This window comes from Centropristis striata, chromosome 6, assembly GCF_030273125.1.
Source record: "Centropristis striata isolate RG_2023a ecotype Rhode Island chromosome 6, C.striata_1.0, whole genome shotgun sequence".
Taxonomy (NCBI): domain Eukaryota; kingdom Metazoa; phylum Chordata; class Actinopteri; order Perciformes; family Serranidae; genus Centropristis; species Centropristis striata.
Window position 1 is genome coordinate 1,433,359 of NC_081522.1, and position 21,810 is coordinate 1,455,168.

Consider the following 21,810-nt stretch of genomic DNA (forward strand, 5'->3'; position numbering starts at 1 on the left):
TTTTTTGCAACGTAACTTGCAAAAAACTGCCCAAAATTTTGCATTGAAATGAATGGGACGGCCGACAAAAAATGAGCTTTGTGTCTAAGTCTTCGGTGTATCGGTGTATTAATCCACGTTTCGATAGGTCATATAGTTTTTTATCAATCCCTGTTCAATGACCATGATCATTTTTTGGAGAAATTCTGAGATTATAATGGGTGTGTATTACACGGAATGTTCGTATCACAGTGTGTGACATCATCGCCAGAGTGTAAAGGGAGAGAAAAAATTGTCAAAAAATAAATTTGAAAACTGCGCTCCAGGCCGCAAATTCCACTCTACAGAAATAATTTATACATACAAACGTAGGAAAATTTGTCTTCTCCCTCACAATCCTCTGGTAAAGCTGTCAGAGTTATTGTTTGGGCGTACGACGCAAAGATGCACCACCAACACCACCAACAGCCTCATTGGCTCCCATATTAAAAACGCAGGAAGATTTCGGAAAAAAGGAAGATGAAACAATTTTTTTAGATCGCTCTAACAAAGCTATTTTTTAATTTTTCTTAAAAAAAAATCATATGTAGACGTTCAGGAAGAACTCAGGACGCTCAAAGTAAATTCGGATCAATGATAGGTATTATGGTTTTGCCAAAAATGCTTTCTGTTACACATTACATTTTTACATTACATTACATGTCATTTAGCAGACGCTTTTGTCCAAAGCGACTTACAATAAGTGCATTCAACCTGATGGTACTAGACATAGACCATAGGAATCGAGTAAGTACATAACTTTAAGAGCTAACTGTCATTGCTAAGGAGTGCTATATGTTAAAGAAGAAAATAAGAGAAAAGAAGAAGAATTTTTTTTTTTTTTTTTTTTTTTTTTTTTTTTTTTAAATATATATATCTGTTAGGTGACCATGACTTAACCGAGGTATTGTTGGAAGAGATAGGTCTTCAGCCTGCGGCGGAAGATGTACAGGCTGTCTGAGGTCCTGATGTCGGTGGGGAGCTCGTTCCACCATTTGGGAGCCAAGACAGAGAAAAGTCTGGAAGTGGTTTTGAGGCGAGTTGACCCACGCAGGGTGGGAGTCGCCAGCTGTTTGGCTGATGCAGAGCGGAGAGGACGGGCAGGGGTGTAGAGTTTGACAAGGTCCTGGATGTAAGTAGGACCTGAACCGTTAGCAGCAGAGTACGCCAGAGCTAGAGTCTTGAAGCGTATCCGCGCAGCCACCGGTAACCAGTGGAGGGAGCGGAGGAGGGGTGTTGTGTGTGAAAATTTGGGAAGATTGAAGACCAATCGAGCAGCTGCATTCTGGATGAGTTGTAGAGGTCGGATGGCTTTGGCAGGCAGACCTGCCATGAGGGAGTTGCAGTAGTCCAGGCGTGAGATGACCAGCGCCTGGACCAGGACCTGAGCTGCCTTCTGGGTGAGAAACGGGCGGATTCTCCTGATGTTATGCAGCAAGAATCTGCAAGATCTGGTAGTGGCGGTGATGTTTGTTGAGAGGGACAGTTGGTTGTCAAGAGTTACGCCAAGGTTTTTGGCGGTTTCTGTGGAGGCAACCACTGTGTCCTGGACAGTGATGTGGAAGTCAGTGGTGGGAGAGCCCTTCCCTGGGAGGTAAAGTAGCTCAGTCTTTCCCAGGTTGAGTTTGAGATGGTGCGAGGACATCCACTGGGAGATGTCGGCCAGACATGCAGAGATACGTGCTGCTGCACGTGTTTCAGACTGGGGAAATGAGAAGATTAGCTGGGTGTCGTCGGCATAGCTATGATAGGAGAAGCCATGCGAGTGGATGAGGGAGCCAAGGGAGTTGGTGTAAATCGAGAAGAGGAGCGGACCAAGGACCGAGCCTTGAGGGACCCCAGTGGTGAGTAGACAGGGTTCTGAAACAGAACCCCTCCAAGTTACGCGGAAGGTGCGGTCCTTGAGATAGGATTTGAGCAGAGAGAGGGCAGAGCCAGATACTCCAAGGTGGTGAAGGGTGGAGATGAGGATCTGGTGATCCACAGTGTCAAAAGCTGCAGAAAGGTCCAGTAGAACCACCACAGATGAGAGAGAGGCTGCCTTCGCCTTGTGAAGCTGTTCAGTCACAGCGAGAAGGGCAGTCTCTGTTGAGTGGCCCTTCTTGAAACCAGACTGGTGAGGGTCAAGGAGGTTGTTCCCATGCAGATAGGAGGACAGCTGATTGAAGATAGCCCGTTCCAGAGTTTTGGAGAGGAACGGCAGGAGAGAGACGGGTCTGTAATTGTCCACTAAGGATGGGTCGAGGGTGGATCTCTTTAGGAGAGGATTCACCCTTGCTTCCTTCAGAGAGTTAGGAAAGCAGCCAGTAGTCAAGGAAGTGTTGACAAGATGGGAGAGGAACGGGAGGAGATCAGGAGCAATAGACTGAAACAGGTGGGAGGGAATAGGATCCAGCTGACAAGTGGTAGGACGGGCAGAGGTTACAAGGCTGAGCATTTGAGGAGGAGACAGTGGAGTGAATGCTGAGAGGGAGGGAGACACTGATGGGGAGGGAGGAGAGGCAGGTTGTGAGACTGGATGGGTAAATGACGAGCGTATGTCCTCAATCTTCTTCAGGAAATGGTTGACAAAGTGGGTTGGTAGGAGGGAGGAGGTAGGAGGGGGAGTTGGAGGGACCAGGAGGTTTGTAAAGATGGAGTAGAGCTTCTTGGGGTTGGAGAATTAGGATTGGATTTTGGTCTGATAGAAAGAGCTTTTTTCGGCTGAGATTAAAGATGAGAAGGCAGCAAGAAGAGATTGGTAGTTGCGTAGGTCCTCAGGGTGTTTAGTTTTCTGCCACTTCCGTTCTGCTGCCCGTAGGGGAGCTCTGGTGGCACGCACAGAGTCCGACAGCCAAGGGGCAGGGGAGGACTTGCGCACTTTCCGAGGAGTGAGAGGACAGAGTGAGTCAAGAGAGGAGGAGAGGGTGGCAGGAGAGTGTCGGTTGCAGAGTTGGGCTGCAGAAGTGAGAATGAGTCCGATGAAGGGAGGGATGAGAGAACAGTTGAGGCCAGAGCAGGAGGAGAGAGAGAGCGAATGTTGCGGCGGACCAGTGCAGTATCTGTCGGTGAGGACAGACCGTCCGATCGGGAGAGTGGGAGGGAGAACTTGACAAAGTAGTGGTCAGAGACATGAAGTGGGGTTACAGAGAGATTGGTAGTCGAGCAATTCCTGGTGAAAATGAGATCGAGGAGGTTGCCAGCTTTGTGAGTAGGGGGTGATGAAGTGAGCAAGAGAGCGAAGGAGGAGAGTAGAAGTAGTAGGTCTGCTGACTTCTCGGGCTGGATGTTGAAGTCCCCGAGAAGGACAAGTGGTGGATACACACTGATACACACACACACACATGCGCGTTTGAAATCCCTGAAGAATCTCATCATAGTGTACGCATACCGGCAGTAGCCCCCGTGGCCCTTTCAAAATTTCCCCTGAGGAAATTTTCTAGTTCCTTATAGAACTGCTTCAGCTCAGCCATATGGACATGATGTCTGGTGTGCACGGCTCTATTGGATCGAGGTCTTAGCTCCAACTGGGACACTGCAAAAGGCTGTAATAGATTTACTTTGATGCTTCGGGTCATTGTCCTGCTGCGTCACCCAACTTCTACTGATCTCCAGCTGGTGGAAATCCACCATTATCCTGTAGGAAACCTTGATGGCATTCATTTTCTTCAAAGTTAGAATGATGTTCTCATATTGGTATGCAGGGCCCTTTTTACACCATACGTATTGATGCATGTTCTTATCAGTCCACAAAACATTTTCCCAGTAGTGTTGTGGAGTGTAAAGGTGCTCGTTGGCAAACTTCAGGCATGCAGTGATGTTTTTTTTAGGGCCGGGACTCGATTAAAAAAATTAATCTAATGAATTAATCGAAATTAATCGCATTTTAATCGCATATAAATATTTGACCTGAGAACAGTGAGAAGCAGTTTTTTCACATGGATTTTTAGTATACCATTGAATAATGACTGAATACATAAGCTTAAGCAACAAAAATATTGTTTATTTTTGTTCAAGTCCAACAGACCAGTGCAATTTTTGCCATTAAGTGTAGCAATAGCATATTTATAAATATAGTACATTTCATAAATCCAGGTAGCCTATAGGTAGGTAGACCTTCTGTAAACTAGAATACTTTGGTTTTTGAAGTAAAACACAATCCACGCTAGCTAGCACACTAGCTGCTATATGTTTAGCATTGAGGTGATACTTGAGGCTGGATGTGCTGCTATGGTGATATGTGAATTCCTTGTTGCCTAGCAACACAACCATGCTCTTATGGATGCTTCCATCCGTTGGTTTTTAGTAACTAAATATCCCATCATCCACGGGGCCAACCAAAGGTCTCATCAGCTTCTTCGTCATTTTGTGTCTTTTTGTCATTTTGTGTTTAGCGCAACAATTTTGGTCCTTTTGTGACTTTTTTAGTCATTTTGTGTCTTTTGTTGTGTCTTTTTAGTTATTTTGTCTTTTTTTTGGCTCATTTTGTGTCTTTTTTTTTTTGTAATTTTGTGTTTTTTTGGTCTTTTTTTAGTCATTGTGTGTCTCTTTTGTCTTTTTTAGTTATTTTGTGTTTTTTGGGGTCATTTTGTGTCTTTTTTAGTAATTTTGTGTCTTTTTTTTGTCATTTTTTGGTCATTTTTTTGTCATTTTGTGGCTTTTTTGTGGCTTTTTGGTCATATTTGCCAACCAAAGCGTCTCATCAGCTTCTTCCTTCATGTTCACTGTGGTTTGTTGTTGTCTCAACTCATCAACGCTAGTTGGTGCTCCAGTATAATCGGTCCTCCTGAAACTCATCCAGTGAGAAACGTTCCGCGATGCAAAAATAAGTGCGATTAAAATGAGTCAATTTTTTTAACGCGTTAATTTTTGTGTAATTAATTCATCTTAATTAACGCGCTAAAGTCCCGGCCCTAGTTTTTTTGGAAAGCAGTCATGGACGCCATGCCTGTTTAATCTTGTGCATATGGCAGACTGATGAACAGAGATGTTAACCAGCTCCAGTGACTCCTTTAAGTCTTTGGCTGTTACTCTGGGTCCTTTTTTTTTTTTACCTCACTGAGTTGTGCCTCTGGAGTCAACTTGGCAGTGAGCCCACTTCTATGGAGAGCAGCCACAGCACTAAATCGTCTCCATTTGTGGACAATTTGTCAAACTGTGGACTGGTGAATAAATAAAGTCTTTGAGGTGACTTTGTAACCCCTTCATGTCTTATGCAATTCAACAACTCTTGACTGTAGGAGATCTCTTTTTTTGCGAGGCATGGTTCACATCAGCCCTTTGCCAACTCCTGACTTCAATCAGGGTTACTTTTTCCATGAATGTTTAATGGTTGTGTTAAATAAAGACATCAAATATTTTAATTTTTTGTGTGGTATTAGGTTAAGAACATTGGCCCTCATTTATCAAACGAGCGTAGGACAGAAAGTGAGCGTAAAGAGGCTATTAAATGTTGTTGTCTTCAACATCAACATTCACTTTTTCTGCTGCCAAACTAAACCAGTTTGTTGTTGCAGCTGTTGGACGTCATCTTTTCACTTCCTGACTTCCTGAAATTCATCTTCTTTTGGATTAAAACTTACTTTAAAACATTGTTTACCTCCTTCAACCCCAAAAGCTGTGAAAACTTCCAAGTCCGTGCTCCAAATGTAAAATATTCACTGAACTTGTTTGAGTTTATAATTACAAGTACTTTATTTCATAAACCTCCGTCACTGCACATTTCTATAATATTGTTATCTGTAACGGTGCACTTTGCTAATAAAGTTGACTTTAGGGGAATACGGAATACGGCTTTTTGGCCGTATTGTGTCCTTCGGTGTCGTAAACTCTGGAGGCGAGCCTTCTGAATCGGGTATATATTATATTTATATTATATATATTAGGGCGTGACATTTAAATGACAATTGTTTCGAGCCATTTATCAATAGCCGATCATTTTGACAATGTGATTGGCGAGATAAATCACAAATAAAGTTTGATAAATCCCACGTGAACCCTGTCGTAAGACGGAATATACGCTCAGATCTGTGCTGGTTTCTACGCTCCTTTGACAAATGAGGGCCAATGTGTTTATCTATACCTGCGACTTAGATCACATTTTATGACAAATTAATGCAGAAAATTAAGTAATCTCAAAGGGTTCACATACTTTTTCTTTCCACTGTTTCAATGAACTGGTGGATTTTAAAACAGCACAGTTTATGTTCAAAATTAACAACAACATGCTGCCTGACTGTATTCAGAAAATGTTCAATCTAAGACAAAGCCATTATAATTTCAGAGGGAAGTGTATATTTAAAAAGTTAAAAACCAGAACCAACACCAAATCACGATGCACCACGGTAACAGCTGTTAATTTATGGAACAAATTGGAGAAAGACTTGAAAACTTGCAATACCATTAACTTATTCAAAAAATTACTTAAAAATAGGATGATTCATTTATATAAGTTAGAGTAATGAGTAATAAGCTTCTTTCTTTTCTCTCTTTTGTGACTGCTTATTTCTTTTGTTGATAAATAACACATTGTACATTTCTATTTTTTAAATTTACTTGAGTTGTAACAGGGTAATAAGGCGTAATAAGCTGCTTCAGCCTTTTCGGTCCAAATGTCTATTATCAATTTCCTCTCTCTGTTTACATGTTGTTTACTTTGATCAATGTTTTTTTTTTTTTTCTGGTTTGTTTTGATGACATGTATTGACCGAAATAAACAGATACGAAACGAAACGAAATGAAACGAAAACTGTTAACATAATAAGTGAAAATATTATTCAAACTGCATGGGATTTGCATAAAGTGGGCATGTCTGTAAAGAGGAACTCAGAACCCACTCTACTCAGATATCTTGAGCTCAGAGATTAAGACCCTTTTTTTTTTTAAATGGCCATGTCAGCTTTTGTTTTGCCAAAATGTTGCCTAACTTTGGCCTGTTATTTAGCCCCTTTCCCTACAATATATCATGAAATTGGTACCCATGAAATTCTTAGGTATTCTAGTTTCATATGATACCAGTATCTTAAAATCTGAAGAAACAAAAATAGACAAACAAACTGTTTTTCTGGCAGATGCTGGAAGGCAACAGAGGCTCCCCTCAGTCATCTGCTTGAAGGATTTCCTCTTTGATCTTAAGTTCCTGCTCTCAGAGAAGCTTTGGTCAACACTTCAAAACAATTAGCTAGTCAACCTCTTGACAACTTAATGACGCACTCTGATGACCAGGAGTTGAACTTAGAATCAGCTTCAGCTGTGAGCGGCCAGTCTGCCGAGCGCTCTGCTGCACACAGAGAACCTCTTCAGTGAACATGCAACACTGTCCATATAAGCATTAAGTATCAGATTAACCCATTAAGGCCTAAAGCGCCTGGGAAAAAAATGCCTGGAAAACCTCTGGGCGATTTTCAAATGACCCCCTAAAACCTGAAGTTTTTCTGGAAATTCAACACCTACTAAATAATAGATTTTTCAGCCTCTGTAGCAAATACAAATGAAATTCAAAAAGTATTTGAGAGCTTATACCCGTGGCTTTCATACGAAGTTGAGTTCATTTGTCCAAACCTTCAATACATTTTTTAAAAAAATCAAAAAAAACTCAGCAAATGTTACATTTGACTGAATAAAAAATCCTATTCATAATACTAATACATGCCCATAAGCAAGATGCAAACATGATATGACCACTGGAAGAACAAGACATAGTTCTCATTAGCCTACTGTAATAAAAATAATAATAATTATCATAATAATAATAAATAATAATAATACATTTTATATATTGCACTTTTCAGGGTACTCAACGACGTATAAAGTAATATAAGACATAAACACTCATGATTTCTTATATCATCATCACAATCAATTAGCCTATTATTATTATTATTATTATTATTATCAATAATATATTATTAATAATATTATTATTATCTCCAGATGGCCACAAATCTGTCTGTTCCTCTGTGAAAATATGTCGTCTAAAAACATATTCCTCATCCATAAATCCGGTCGATTGGTTCCGAGGGTTCAAAGTCCAGATCAGCAATAAAATCATCGGTGCTGTTTTCATCAGATCTCTTCCGTCACTTCCTGCTGAGCTCCTCCGCTATAGTCGTCTTCCTCCATGATTTAAAAGTTCTGGAAAAGTCCCATGATGCATTGCGACACTCCCACATGTATTCTGATCATGATTCTGATGCATTTCATTGGCCAAGAGACCGAAAATAGGTGGAAAAAAATACAAATACTACAAAATGACGTATCCGCTGTCCCGGCCTTAATGGTAGAGACGCAACAGCGCTCCCGGTTTTAATGGTAGAAATGCGGTAATGCTTTCCCGGCGTCAATGGGTTAAGGCGGGAAAGCTTTGCCGCATTTCTACCATTAAAACCGGGAGCACTGTTGTGTTATTATGTTAAAGTCACATTATAAACAATATTCTATAAACATAAAAATATTATTTACCAGGATTTGCTGCTTTTCCTCTCTGTAACTTGAATATTTTTGGATTTAGGCAACTGATGAGATAAAACATGCAATTTAGTGAGGTCAAAATGAGCATTTTTCACTATTTTCTCTCTGTGCTGAGGTCTGGCATCAAAAACATTGGACATTTTGGAGATTTATGCAAGAAGTGCATTTTATTGCGATTCGATGACGAGTTTCTCTGTCTCTTTTCGGTCATACATTCCCAATGTTTCTCAGACAAATACTGGAAAAACATATTACTATGGGCCCATTTAAAACTATGATAACCAATTACTCCGTTTTTGGCTTTTGTAACCGTTTTTAATGTGTTCAATGGTTTTCATTGGTGTTCCATCTGTTGTTTGTTCTTTTCTTGTGTTTTTTTCTGTGCTCTATAGCGCCAGTCTTGAGCAATGTCCATTAACCCATTTAAGGCGGGAAAGCTTTACCGCATTTCTACCATTAAAACCGGGAGCGCTGTTGCGTCACTCTACCATTAAGGCCGGGACAGCGGATATGTCATTTTGTAGTATTTGTATTTTTTTCCACTTATTTTCGGTCTCTTGGCCAATGAAATGCATCAGAATACATGCGGGAGTGTCCCAATGCATCATGGGACTTTTCCAGAACTTTAAATCATGGAGGAAGACGACTATAGCGGAGGTTTATCTATATCTATATATATATATATATATATATATATATCTATGAGCGGAGGAGCTCAGCAGGAAGTGACGGAAGAGATCTGATGAAAACAGAACCGATTATTTTATTGCTGATCCGACTTTGAACCCTCGGAACCAATCGACCGGATTTATGGATGAGGAATATGTTTTTAGACGACATATTTTCACTGAAAAACAGACAGATTTGTGGCCATCTGGAGATAATAATAATAATAATAATAATTGATTGTGATGATGATTTAAGAAATCAAGACTATTTATGTATATTTATGTTACTTTATGCGTCGTTGAGTACCCTGAAAAGTGCAATATAGATCAATTGTATTATTATTATTATTATTATTATTATGATTATTATTGTTATTATTAGTATTTATTTATTACAGTAGGCCAATGAGAACTATCATGTTTGCATCTTGCTAATGGGCATGTATTAGTATTATGCATAGGATTTTTATTCAGTCAAATGTAACATTTGCTGAGTTTGTTGATTTTTTAAAAAACTTTATTGAAGGTTTGGACAAATAAACTTCTCATGAAAGCCACAAGTATACGCTCTCAAATACTTTTTGAATTTAATTTCTATCTGCTACAGAGCAAGGTTATTATAGTTAACGAAAACTAATGAAATAACGAAAACTAGAATTGAAAAAACATTTTCGTTAACTGAAATAAAAATAGAAACTAGAGTTTTTAAAAAAACCAATAACTAACTAAAACTGTATTGTGTGGTTACAAAACTAACTAAAACTAACTACAATTATAGTGAAAATGTCCTTAGTTTACGTTTTTGTCAACTTTTTTCATTCATAATTCACTGTTTCTATTTGAACATGCAACACATGGTGAATATGTTTACTGAGACTGGGATGTTTACACTAGAACCAAAATACAAAACACCCAGAACTGTAAGAGTTAATAACCTTATTGGGGCTGAGATGATAAACCAAAGGAAATGAAGGCAAAATTTATTATGACCACTTTGAATCTGGCACCCAACACATAGCCCATTACAAAAAAACTAAAACTAACACTAAAACTAATAAAAACTAAACCAAAACTAAGCATTTTCAAAAAATAAAAACTAAACTAAAGCTAAGCATTTAAAAAAAAAAAAAAACTTAACTAAAACTAGAAAACTCACTCTAAAAACTAACTAAAACTAACTGATTTTGAAAACAAAAATTCACAACGAAATTAAAACTAAAACTAATGAAAAATCCAAAACTATTATAACCTTGCTACAGAGGCTGAAAAATCTTCTGTTGAATTTCCAGAAAAATTATATTGTAAAATGAAAAACAAACAAACAATTTAGTTAATGATTCAATGGTGTAATAATGTCATTATTCCTCCTCTGCACATCACACAATATGTCAAAGCAAAATAACAGAAGAACTGGGAACAAGATAGCAGCACCTCTATAAAAAAGCTGATCTTAAAAGTTACTTTCACTTTTTGATGCATGTCCTTTTAGAGTGTGTGTTTGTGTGTACCTGCTGATGATGACCTGCGTGGTGTCCTGTGGGATATGCAGCTGTTGAGGTGTCAGTCCATGTTGTTCCAGCTGGTTTGGGATCAGGTGACGGTGAGCGATCTCCACCTTCTCCTCCTGAGTGTAGCCTGAAACACACACACACTGGGCCTCATTCATGAAACGTGAGCAGAACGAATTTGTGTGTAAACCGTTCGCAGACGGAAATTTACGTGCATCTCCGCATTCATCAATATTTTAGTAGCTCCGATCTTTTCGTAGCTACTAACAAAATCTACACATGCTGCTGACCACACGTAGTGCTTGTGTAAATTTAAGAACGCATATAAATAATGCTCGTCACTGTTGGAAATTACAATTTTAATTCATAATGCGTTCTGTTATGTACACAATACGCAGATGCCTTTGAAACATGTGATATAAACATGACAAACGATTAAAAATATAACATATTTAGTTAAATTAGTTGGCAATCGGCGGGATTAAGATTCAGATTAAACTCATAATTGTGAATTATCTATGTAAATTGACGCATCCTGCCTGCAGTTCTCAGAGGTATCATTAAATTAATGCCAGAGTATATCCAATTTCCATACGGCGCACAACGGCAGACAGAAGTAATGCAGGGGTTCAGTGCAGTAGCAAACATGCCAGGTGTTATCGGTGCCATAGACTGCACACACGTACGCATCAAGGCTCCATCCGGTGATGCATTTGCTTACATTAACCGGAAAAACTTTCATTCCGTGAATGTGCAACTGATCTGTGACGCAAAGTGTGTGTTGTTAAACGTTGTGGCACGGTGGCCCGGTGGGACGCATGACGCATTCATCCTGCGTAATTGCGCAGTTGGCACGCGTTTGGAGGATGGAGCTGTGAGAGACGGCTGGCTCAATGGTAAGAATATAGCCTGCATAATCACATGTGTGTGTTATATATGGACTTACCTTTCTATATCCATAGGGGATAGGGGTTACCCACTGACGCCGTGGCTTATGACCCCACTGGCCAGCCCGCAGACACCACAGGAGCATACAATGAGGCGCACGCGGCTACTCGGGCCGTTGTAGAGCGCACCAACGGGGTATTTGGACTCTGAGCGTCCTCCTCCTGTGGCAGATGTACTTTTTTTGTGTGCGCTAATGCGTTTCTTTGCGTCAAGTTTAATGTCAAACCATTTACGTTTAACCTCGGACGTAGTTCTTTGCACTACAGAAGCCACATTTACTGCGTCCGTCACCTCCCTCCACGCTTTCGCTTTGCCTGTCCCTGTCACACCACTACTAACAGATGAAAATAAAAAAATTTTTTGGACTTCTCCCAAAATAACTTCAATCTCCGCTTCGGAAAAATTCTTTTTTCTTTCTCGTTCTTTTTTTCTTTGTGCCATGACTGACAGGTTGACAGGATGCCTCTACACACCTCCTTATATGGTGGTCATTAGCAATTCATGGGCGGGGTTCATGCTAATTGCTGATTACCGGGAGCGCGCTGCCACCTTACGATGGATTGGCATTCATGATCATACACACGTGTTTACGATCAGATCTGAGTTTCCCGCGGCGTTCATGAATCCGGAGTAGGTTTTTAGTAGCGTAGGCTTTTATGTGCAAATCTACGCACAAATCTACTAACGTTTCATGAATGAGGCCCACTGAGTGTAAATCACACTTGATACTTACATTAAGAAAGCACTCCACTGATTTACATTGCACTCTTCTTACCTCATTGAACTACAATTTACAGTTTAATAGCAGTAAATACAGTCATGGTAAGAAATATTAGACCACTCTTGTTTTTTCTAAGAAGAAAAATGAATGGTCTAATATTTTTTATTATTAGACCATATATTATATATTAGACCATATATTATATTATATTATTATTTTATATATATATATATATATATATAAACTATTGGTCAAAAGTTTTAGAACACACCAGCTTTTCCAGAATTTAATTGAAAATGATGCAGTTTAATGTCTCAGTCTACTCTGAATTTAATGCACATTTGCAACATTTAAAATTCTTTATTGAGCAGTTAAAAAAAGATTTAAAATCACATTTTATGTTGAACTAAAGGACTAAAAAAAGACACAAAATGACCAAAAAAAACACCAAAAGACACAAAATGACCTAAAAAAGACACAAAAAGACTTACAAAGGCATGAAAAGAATTAAAAATTGGACAAAGTAGCCCAAGACTCCATAGAGTTAAGTTGTTAACCCATTTCTTGTTCCCTGAAAAAGGCCTACTTGTATAATTCTGAAATGTACATTATTTTTCAGTTTTGGTTAAGCTTACCTTTTTTTATTTACCTCTGGCAGTTCACCACTTACCTTTGGACCCTTTCAAGCTGTTCATTTGACTTGAACTGCTTGAATTTCAATAAAAAACTGGAAAAATTGGGGTGTTCTAAAACTTTTGACCGGTAGTGTATATATACAGTTGAAACCAGAAGTTTACATACACATGTAATATAAAATATATAATAATATAAAAAGACACATATGCTTTTTTTCTCACTGTCTGACATGAAATCAGACAATCACTTTTCCTGTTTTAGGTCCGTTAGGATTACCAAAATTATTTCTATTTGCTAAATGCCAGAATAATGAGAGAAGGATTTTTTTAGACCATTTTTTATGACTTTCTTCAAAGTCAGAAGTTTACATACACTAACATTATTATGCCTTGAAACAATTTGGGAAAGCCCAGATGATGCTGTCATGTCTTTGGAAGCTTCTGATAGGTTTACTGACAACATTAGAGTTAATTAGAGACACACCTGTGGATGTATTTTAAGGCACACCTGAAACACACTGCTTCTTTGTGTAACATCATGGGAAAGTCAAAAGAAATCAACCAAGATATCAGGAAGAGAATTGTGGACTTGCACAAGTCTGGTTCATCCTTGGGGGCAGTTTCCAGATGCCTGAAGGTTCCACATTCATCTGTTCTAATAATTATACCCAAGTATAAAAACCATGGGAATGTCCAGCCATCATAGCGCTCAGGAAGGAGACGGACTCTGTGTCCCAGAGATGAACGTGCTTTGGTCCAAAATGTGCATATCAACCCAAGAACAAAAGCAAAAGACCTTGTGAAGATGCTGGCTGAAGCTGGTAAAAGTGTGGCATTATCCAGTGAAACGAGTCCTGAGACATGCTGAAAGGCCACTCTGCCAGGAAGAAGACATTACTCCAAAAGATTAGTTTGCAAATGCACACAGGGACAAAGACCTTCATTTTTGGAGACATGTCCTGTGGTCTGACAAAACTGTAATCTGTCTTTTTTATGTTTCTTTTGGAGTAATAGCTTCTTCCTGGCAGAGTGGCCTTTCAGCCCATGTCTCAGGACTCGTTTCACTGTGGATAGTGACACACTCTTACCAGCTTCAGCCAGCATCTTCACAAGGTCTTTTGATTTTGTTCTTAGGTTGATATGCACATTTTGGACCAAAGCTCGTTCATCTCTGGGACACAGAGCAGTAAGAACAGTAAGTATCTGGAGTTTCTGAAAAAACGCAGTAAGTACAGTTATGGAAAGAAATATTAGACCACCCTTGTTTTTTCTAAGAAGAAGAAAACAATGGTCTAATATTTTTTTCCATGAATGTATATATATATGTTTTAAATCATTCTTCTTTGATGTCAAAACTGGGTGCTTATATTACCCGGAATGCAACTTGACCACCTCAGTTTGGTCGCAGATTTGAGTGGATTATGCTTGTAAAGTAGCCTGGAGCTGTTTGCCTCAAGCAGAGATTGGGAACAGGCTACATATGTGTGGTAAGCTAACTTACATTTCCATTTTAGTCATTTGGAAGACGCTTTTATCCAAAGCGACTTACAGGAAAAAAGGGGAACAATCAAGGTATAGTGCAATAAGAAGCCATTAGTACAGCAATAAGTGCTAGTGACAATTCTTTAAGGAGTAGTCTGGCTTTGTTGTGAGGTGCTAGGAGAGAAGGTAGTTCAGTTTTTTGAAAGGTTCAGCTTGAGGTGATGTGCAGAGACCCGTGCAGAGACCGATGGGTCATCAGGAGGAAATGACATAAACAGCTGAGGGTCATCTGCATAGCAGTGATAGGAAAAACCATGTGAGCGGATATCCTGACCCAGATGTGGACAGCTAATAGCAGGGGCCCCAGCACTGAGCCCTGGGGACTTTAAATATATGTTTTTATCCAATTTCACAGTCCACTCTGGAGCCACTGAAGGCTTTATACAACTTCTTTCAACTTCTCCCCATATGCATCAACACTCTCCAAAACAGAGTCCCCACAACACACCGATCTGTGCACCCATGGGCGTGTTGACCTTAAAATAAGGGCGGTGAGGCACATTGGTGGCACATTGTGACCTGATGGGAGCTGAAAACAATTAAACCAATGACAGCAGCAGAAGACCCCACCCCCACATTATTAGGTACAGCTTACTAGCTAATGCTCATATGGTTGTTTGTGTACAGCTATGACTGAAAACATGTGCTTGGGATTAGCCACCAGGGCTATAGTTTTGGCACAAGAAAGTATGAGCACATTTCACCTGTTTTAGCTTCACTGCACTGGCTGCCCGTTCATTCTAGGATTCATTTTAAAATTATTTTATTTGCTTTTAAAGCTTTAAATGGTCTTGCTCCTCCTTACCTCTCTGAGCTGCTGCACCCCTACCCTCCTACCAGCTCTCTCAGGCAGTGGCGGTTCTACACAGGGGCCTCCAGGGGCCACTGCCCCTGTGAAGAAGCCTTTGGCCCCTGCTGTGGCCCCTGTGTCAAATTAATAATAAAATGATCCATTTATAACAATGAACAATGGAACAATTCTAACCTTTTTTTGTTCAAACAGTATCTCATTGTACACAAAAGGAACCCAGAATGTTACATTGTATAATAGTTTAACTCTCTGGAGTCTTATTGGGATATTTTGTCCATTTTTGAATCCCTTTCATGTCTTTACATGTCTCTGTAAGTCATTTTGTGTCTTTTTTGGTCATTTGTGTCTTTTTTTGGTAATTTTGTGTCTGTTGTTGTCTTTTTTAGTTTTTTTGTGTCTTTTTTTGTTATTTTGTGTCTTTTTTTGTTATTTTGTGTCTTTTTTGGTCATTTTGTGTCTTTTTCAAGACATTCAAAGATTTTGAATGCTTAAATATCATCTTTGCCATTTTTTCATGTGCTAATGTGCCCCTCTGATTAAACACTGGCCCCTCCTTGGCCCCCATAGTAAAACTGGTCTAGAACCACCACTGGTCTCAGGTCAGCTGACCAGCTTCTCCTGGTACCAGAGCTCGGCTGAAGCTCAGAGAGGAACCAGCGTTTCCCATCGCAGCTCCAAAACTTTGGAATGAATTGCCGCTGCACATCAGACAGGCCTCCTTACTGTCTCATTTTAAATCTCTTCTTAAAACCCACCTCTTCTCGTTGGCTTTTAACACCACGTAGAGCAGGGATGGGCAACTGGAGGCCCGGGGGCCGCATACAGCCCGCACCCTCACTTGAAGTGGCCCTCAGTACAACTACATGCATTTGAGCATGAAATCTTAAAAGTGCAGTGTAAACATGCACAAAATTACTTCTTGCAATTAATGTTGGTCTGCTGTTCTTGCACAAAAAAAAAAGAAATCACAGTAAGTGGTTATTTTTTATTTGCTTCAAACCTTTTGTATTCCTATTTATACTGTTAAACATGCATTTGAGCATGAAATATGTTAAGTTACTGCACTATAAACATATTTAAAATTACAGTTTCATCATATCTGGTTAAGTGCACGGTCCTATATGGGGCCCTGTGGTAGTGAACATGAAAAATTGCGGCCCCCTGCAGCATTTAAGTTGCCCATCCCTGACGTAGAGTGTTGATTTTATGTTGATTTTATGATATTTTGTTTTTATTGTATTCATGCATATTTTATTTTGTGCGGGCAGTACATTTTACATTTTATTTTATTTATTTTTATCCCATTTTTAATTTATTTGATCTTATTGCATCTTACTGTTCTATTGTTAACTACATCTCTTTGTATTGTGTTATGTATTTATTGTTTGTGCAGCACTTTGGAAACCTTGTGTTTGCTAAAATTGTGCTATATAAATAAAGTGGATTGGATTGGATTGGATTGGATTCAACATGGGAGAGTGACTCTCTGCAGCTTAACCCACCTGGTACCTGCAGCACCTCCATCCTGTCCAGCAGGGCCGGGGGAATGGTTGCCGTGGTGTTTGCGGTGGCGATAAAGAGCACTTGGGAGAGGTCAAAGGCCACGTTGAGGTAATGGTCTGTGAAGCTGTGGTTCTGCTCCGGGTCCAGGACCTAAGGGAATCGAAAATATGAGTTCAGTGAGTTTGTTTTTACTGTTGAACTAAATTTTATTTAATTGATCTCAATCAGATGGAAAGAACAAACAGAGGAACACAAACGAAAGGAAAATAAATACTTTAACCCTTCTGATGCACAACATGGGTCAAAAATGGCTCATTCATCCAAATTTGATTTAAAATTAGATGACCTAATACTATAATAATAGTAATTTGTTTCAAATAGTTACTTTCCACACTCATATATTTAATATATTTAACATGTTTGTGTATCATTTTGTCACACATACAGTGTATCTGGAAGGTTTTCACGGCGCTTCACTTTTCCCACATTTTTTTTAATGTTTCAGCCTTATTCCAAAATTGATTAAATTCATTTTTCCTTAAAGTTATACACACAATACCCCCATAATGACATTTTTGACCCATGTTGTGCATTAGAAGCGTAGTGATAATAAAAGGGTTTTTATTCAAAAAGTAAGAAATGAAAAACAAAAAAATTAGGATGTATGATAATCAAAAACAAATTGATTGAGGAAAACCTGGAATACTGAATGATGAAATTAATTTATTGTAAAGATATAGAAAATTAAAAACTCAGTCGGGTCACTTTAGACCAGGGGTCTCAAACTCAAATTACCTGGGGGCCGCTGGAGGCAGTATCAAAATGACCAAGAATTACCAAAAAAAACCACAAAATTATTTTAAAAAGACACAGAATTACCAAAAAAGACACAGAATTATTAAAACAAGACACAAAATTACCAAAAAAGACACAAAATTATTTTAAAAAGACACAAAATTACCAAAAAAGACACAAAATTATTTTAAAAAGACACAAAATTACCAAAAAAGACACAAAATTACCAAAAAAGACACACAGTTATTAAAAATAAGACACAAAATTATTAAAAATACACAAAATTACCATAAAAATACACAAAATTACCATAAAAAGACACAAAATTACCATAAAAAGACACAAAATTAACAAAAAAAGTAATTAAAGGGACCTTCCACACACAACATGGTAAAGTACCATTCATATAAAACTCACATTAAATTTTCATATCAAGGTGGGGGCCACAAAATATCGTCACGAGGGCCGCAATTGGCCCGCGGGCCGTGAGTCTGAGACCCATGCTTTAGACCCATGTTGTGCATCAAAGGGTTAAGCAACTTAAAGGAACACTCCACCGTTTTTTCATATTAAAACATGTTATTCGGTCAAGTAAGACGAGTTGATACAGACCTCTTGCGTCTCAATGCGTGCACTCAATCGCCCTGGCGCGCGGCGCCACTTGGCTAGCACTTAGCTTAGCCCAGTTCATTCATTAGGATCCAAACAGATGGACAGTTAGAAGCAACCAAACTCCTCCACGTTTTCCCTATTTAAATACAGCTACACGAGTAGTTAAACGACCAAGTATGGCGACACAAAATGGCGACACAAAACGGAATAGCAATTGGGAGCACTTCGACTCGGCGCAGTAATATCATCACTTCCGCTCCCTCTCACTTCCGTCAGGAGTGATGATTTATCCGCTTAGAAAAGCACCACGTTTTATTTTGTGTCGCCATACTTGGTCGTTTAACTACTCGTGTAGCTGTATTTAAATAGGGAAAACGTGGAGGAGTTTGGTCGCTTCTAACTGTCCATCTGTTTGGATCCTAATGAATGAACTGGGCTAAGCTAAGTGCTAGCCAAGTGGCGCCGCGCGCCAGGGCGATTGAGTGCACGCATTGAGACGCAAGAGGTCTGTATCAACTCGTCTTACTTACCCGAATAACATGTTTTAATATGAAAAAACGGTGGAGTTCCTTTAAGCAAGGTTAGCCAGCAGGCTACGTTGAGAGCATGTAGAGCATTGAAGCTATCTGATGCTGCTCACATGGTCTGAGAGAGAGAAACAGAGCTGACCTCCAGCAGAGCAGCAGCAGGGTCTCCTTGGAGGCTCTTCCCCAATTTGTCAACTTCATCCAGGAGGAACACCGGGTTATTGACGGCCACCGTCTTCAAGCCGTTAATGATGCGACCAGGCATGCTCCCGACATATGTGCGCCTGAAAGAGAAAGAGCGATTGATTTGACCCACTGTGTGCACATTTCACGCATTGCAAGGTGAAGCCATGAAATGTGCCGGGTGTGGGATTCAAACAGGAGGTACAAAAGAAGCAACTTTCAACCTTTCAGGTTATTTTTCTTTTAAGCTGCACAAATTGAATAATGGACTATTTAAGAACCTTAAATCTTGATTCCTAGAACCCCTGCTGTTGGTATGCCACACACGTGTCTCCCTTCTGGCTGACAGCTGGTGTCTTGTCTCTGTCCTGCTTTAATTTACCAGGTGTGCTGCCCTGCTCACCTCTGCAGCTCCCATTATTAACCCAACTTAACACTCCATACTGGTGCAGTGGTTCTCAGGCTTCTTCGGGTCAAGGACCCATAAAATGATACACATCAGGTCACAGACCCCCGTTTGCCCTTTGGTTGTAAGACATGATTAAAACCAGGATTCTAAAGCTGTCAACTAAAGTAAGCTGTCGGGCTGTCAAGGTTGCAGCAACATGCTCACTGACGTCTCTTTAAATATACCACAATTAAATCAGGTTGTGGTGTAGGTTGTATTTACAAATATTACCATTAAAGTCACATTATAAACAATGTTCTGTAAACATAAAATTATTATTGCCAGGATTTGCTGCTTTTCCTCTCTTTAACCCATAAGAACCAACGGTGACACCCATGTAACAAACACTTTAAATATTCTAGATCAGGGGTCTCAAACTCAAATTACCTGGGGGCCGCTGGAGGCAGTATCAAAATGACCCAAAAAATCAAAATGACTTAAAAAAGACACAAAAAAGACAGACAAAATGACTTAAAAAGACACAAAATGACCAAAAAAAGACACAAAATTACAAAAAAAAGGACACAAAATGACAGAAAAAAACTAAATTACTTAAAAAAGACACAAAAAGACACAAAATTACAAAAAAAGAGACACAAAATGACCAAAAGAGACACAAAATGACCAAAAAAAGACACAAAATGACAGAAAAAAACAAATTTACTTAAAAAAAGACACAAAATGACAAAAAAAAGACACAAAATTACCAAAAAAAGACACAAAATGACAGAAAAAAACAAATTTACTTAAAAAAAGACACAAAAAACCCCCACAAAATTACTAAAAAAAGACACAGAATGACCACAAAAAAAACCCCACATCATAAATATGCTCTGCGTGGTTCACTTGGTCTGTGATATATCCCCCATAACTTTCCTTTATGGATAACTGGGTCTGGGTTCTTATGGGTTAACTTGAATATTTTAGGATTTAGGCAACTGATGAGATAAAACATGCAATTTAGTGAGGTCAAAATGAGCATTTTTCACTATTTTCTCTCCGTGCTGACGTCTGGCATCAAAAACATTGGACATTTTGGAGATTTATGCAAGAAGTGTATTTCATTGACGAGCACTTCTGTTTCTCTGTCTCTTTTCAGTCATAGATACCCAATGTTTCTCAGACAAATACTGGATTGGGAAAAACATATTATTATGGGCCCATTTAAAACTATGATAACCAATTACTCCACTTTTGGCTTTTGTAACTGTTTTTAATGTGTTCAATGGTTTTCATTGGTGTTCCATCTGTTTGTTCTTTTCTTCTCTTCTTTTCTCGACATCATTAACAATGAGTTTTCCGCAACAATAAAATAAAGGATAAATGAAAGGAAAGCTGATAAAACGAAGATTTCTTTTCTTTCTTCGAGGAGTCATGTTTTAATGGTTTTTTTCTTGCTAAATGACTAATTTCCAAGAGACATATGAGCCTGTGAGTGTTGACAATAAATTGCTTTAATTGAGTGCAGCTGAGATAGGTGACGAGAGAATCTGGGAGGAAGTGAAACCTCAAATCAGATTGTTCTCTTAAGCTATGTTCACATGAGATCAATGTGTTGTGTGTGTTGTGTGTGCTGTGGGGGAGAGTCACCCAAATAACCCCATGTTGTTAACTTTATACCCCCCAATGGAGCATAAGTCGGATTTATATTTCATAATTCTTATTTTCTGTAGAGCGTTTTACCAGGCCTGGAATTTCCTCATTTCAGGGTCTTTTGTGTAGTCAATTTTTTGAGGGCACCAAGGCCATAAAATAAAACAATGATTTTAAGTTGAAACTAAGGCCCCGTTTACACGAGGACGCTCGCGGGTAAAAATGACAAAATATTTTATGTGAAGTGCCTTTCGTTTAGACGGTGACGGCGTTTTTGGGGCTTAAAAACGCAAAAATCTGAAACCACCTTCCAAAGTGTAAAAGTGTAATCCTCTCCTCCGTAGCGTGTCGTCTACACTGACAAGACACAAAACTCTGATCTGATCTGCTCACGTCACGTATGTGTTTACGTCACATACATGCTCCAGGACAGGAAATAAAGAAACGTGGGATTATTTCCATGGTGGGACCTTCAAGCTGCTCTGGCAGCTCTAATAAACTTACAGGAGTCTTTCCACCAAATGTCCAGGATATGTACAGATAGTATTAGTGAACAGAGAAGGATCTGGAATTACCTCCATCACATTCTGGATGCAGCAATTGGTGGGAGGAGCCAGACGGCTGTGAACGAGACCTGGGAGATCTAGTGATGGTGGAGAACTTTGTGGAAGGAGTAGTAATGGCAACAAAAAGACACAAAATGACAAAAAAAGACAAAAATTGACCAAAAAGACGCAAAACAACCAAAAAAGACGCAAAAAGATGCAAAATAACCAAAAAAAGACACAAAAAGATGCAAAAATAACCACAAAAAGACACAAATTGACCACAAAAATACGCAAAAAAAACC

General features: G+C 39.1%; 1 protein-coding gene across 1 annotated transcript in view; it reads right to left on the minus strand.

Annotated features, from left to right (window-relative positions):
• lonp2 (lon peptidase 2, peroxisomal) overlaps positions 1 to 21,810 on the minus strand; it is a 67,102-nt gene that overhangs the window by 11,003 nt on the left and 34,289 nt on the right. Inside the window, exons 10-12 of the mRNA XM_059334473.1 lie at positions 18,879 to 19,020; positions 16,802 to 16,952; positions 10,643 to 10,769 (exon numbers count right to left, since the gene is read on the minus strand). Coding sequence (XP_059190456.1) covers positions 10,643 to 10,769; positions 16,802 to 16,952; positions 18,879 to 19,020 — 420 coding nt within the window. The remainder of the gene's footprint in view (positions 1 to 10,642; positions 10,770 to 16,801; positions 16,953 to 18,878; positions 19,021 to 21,810) is intronic.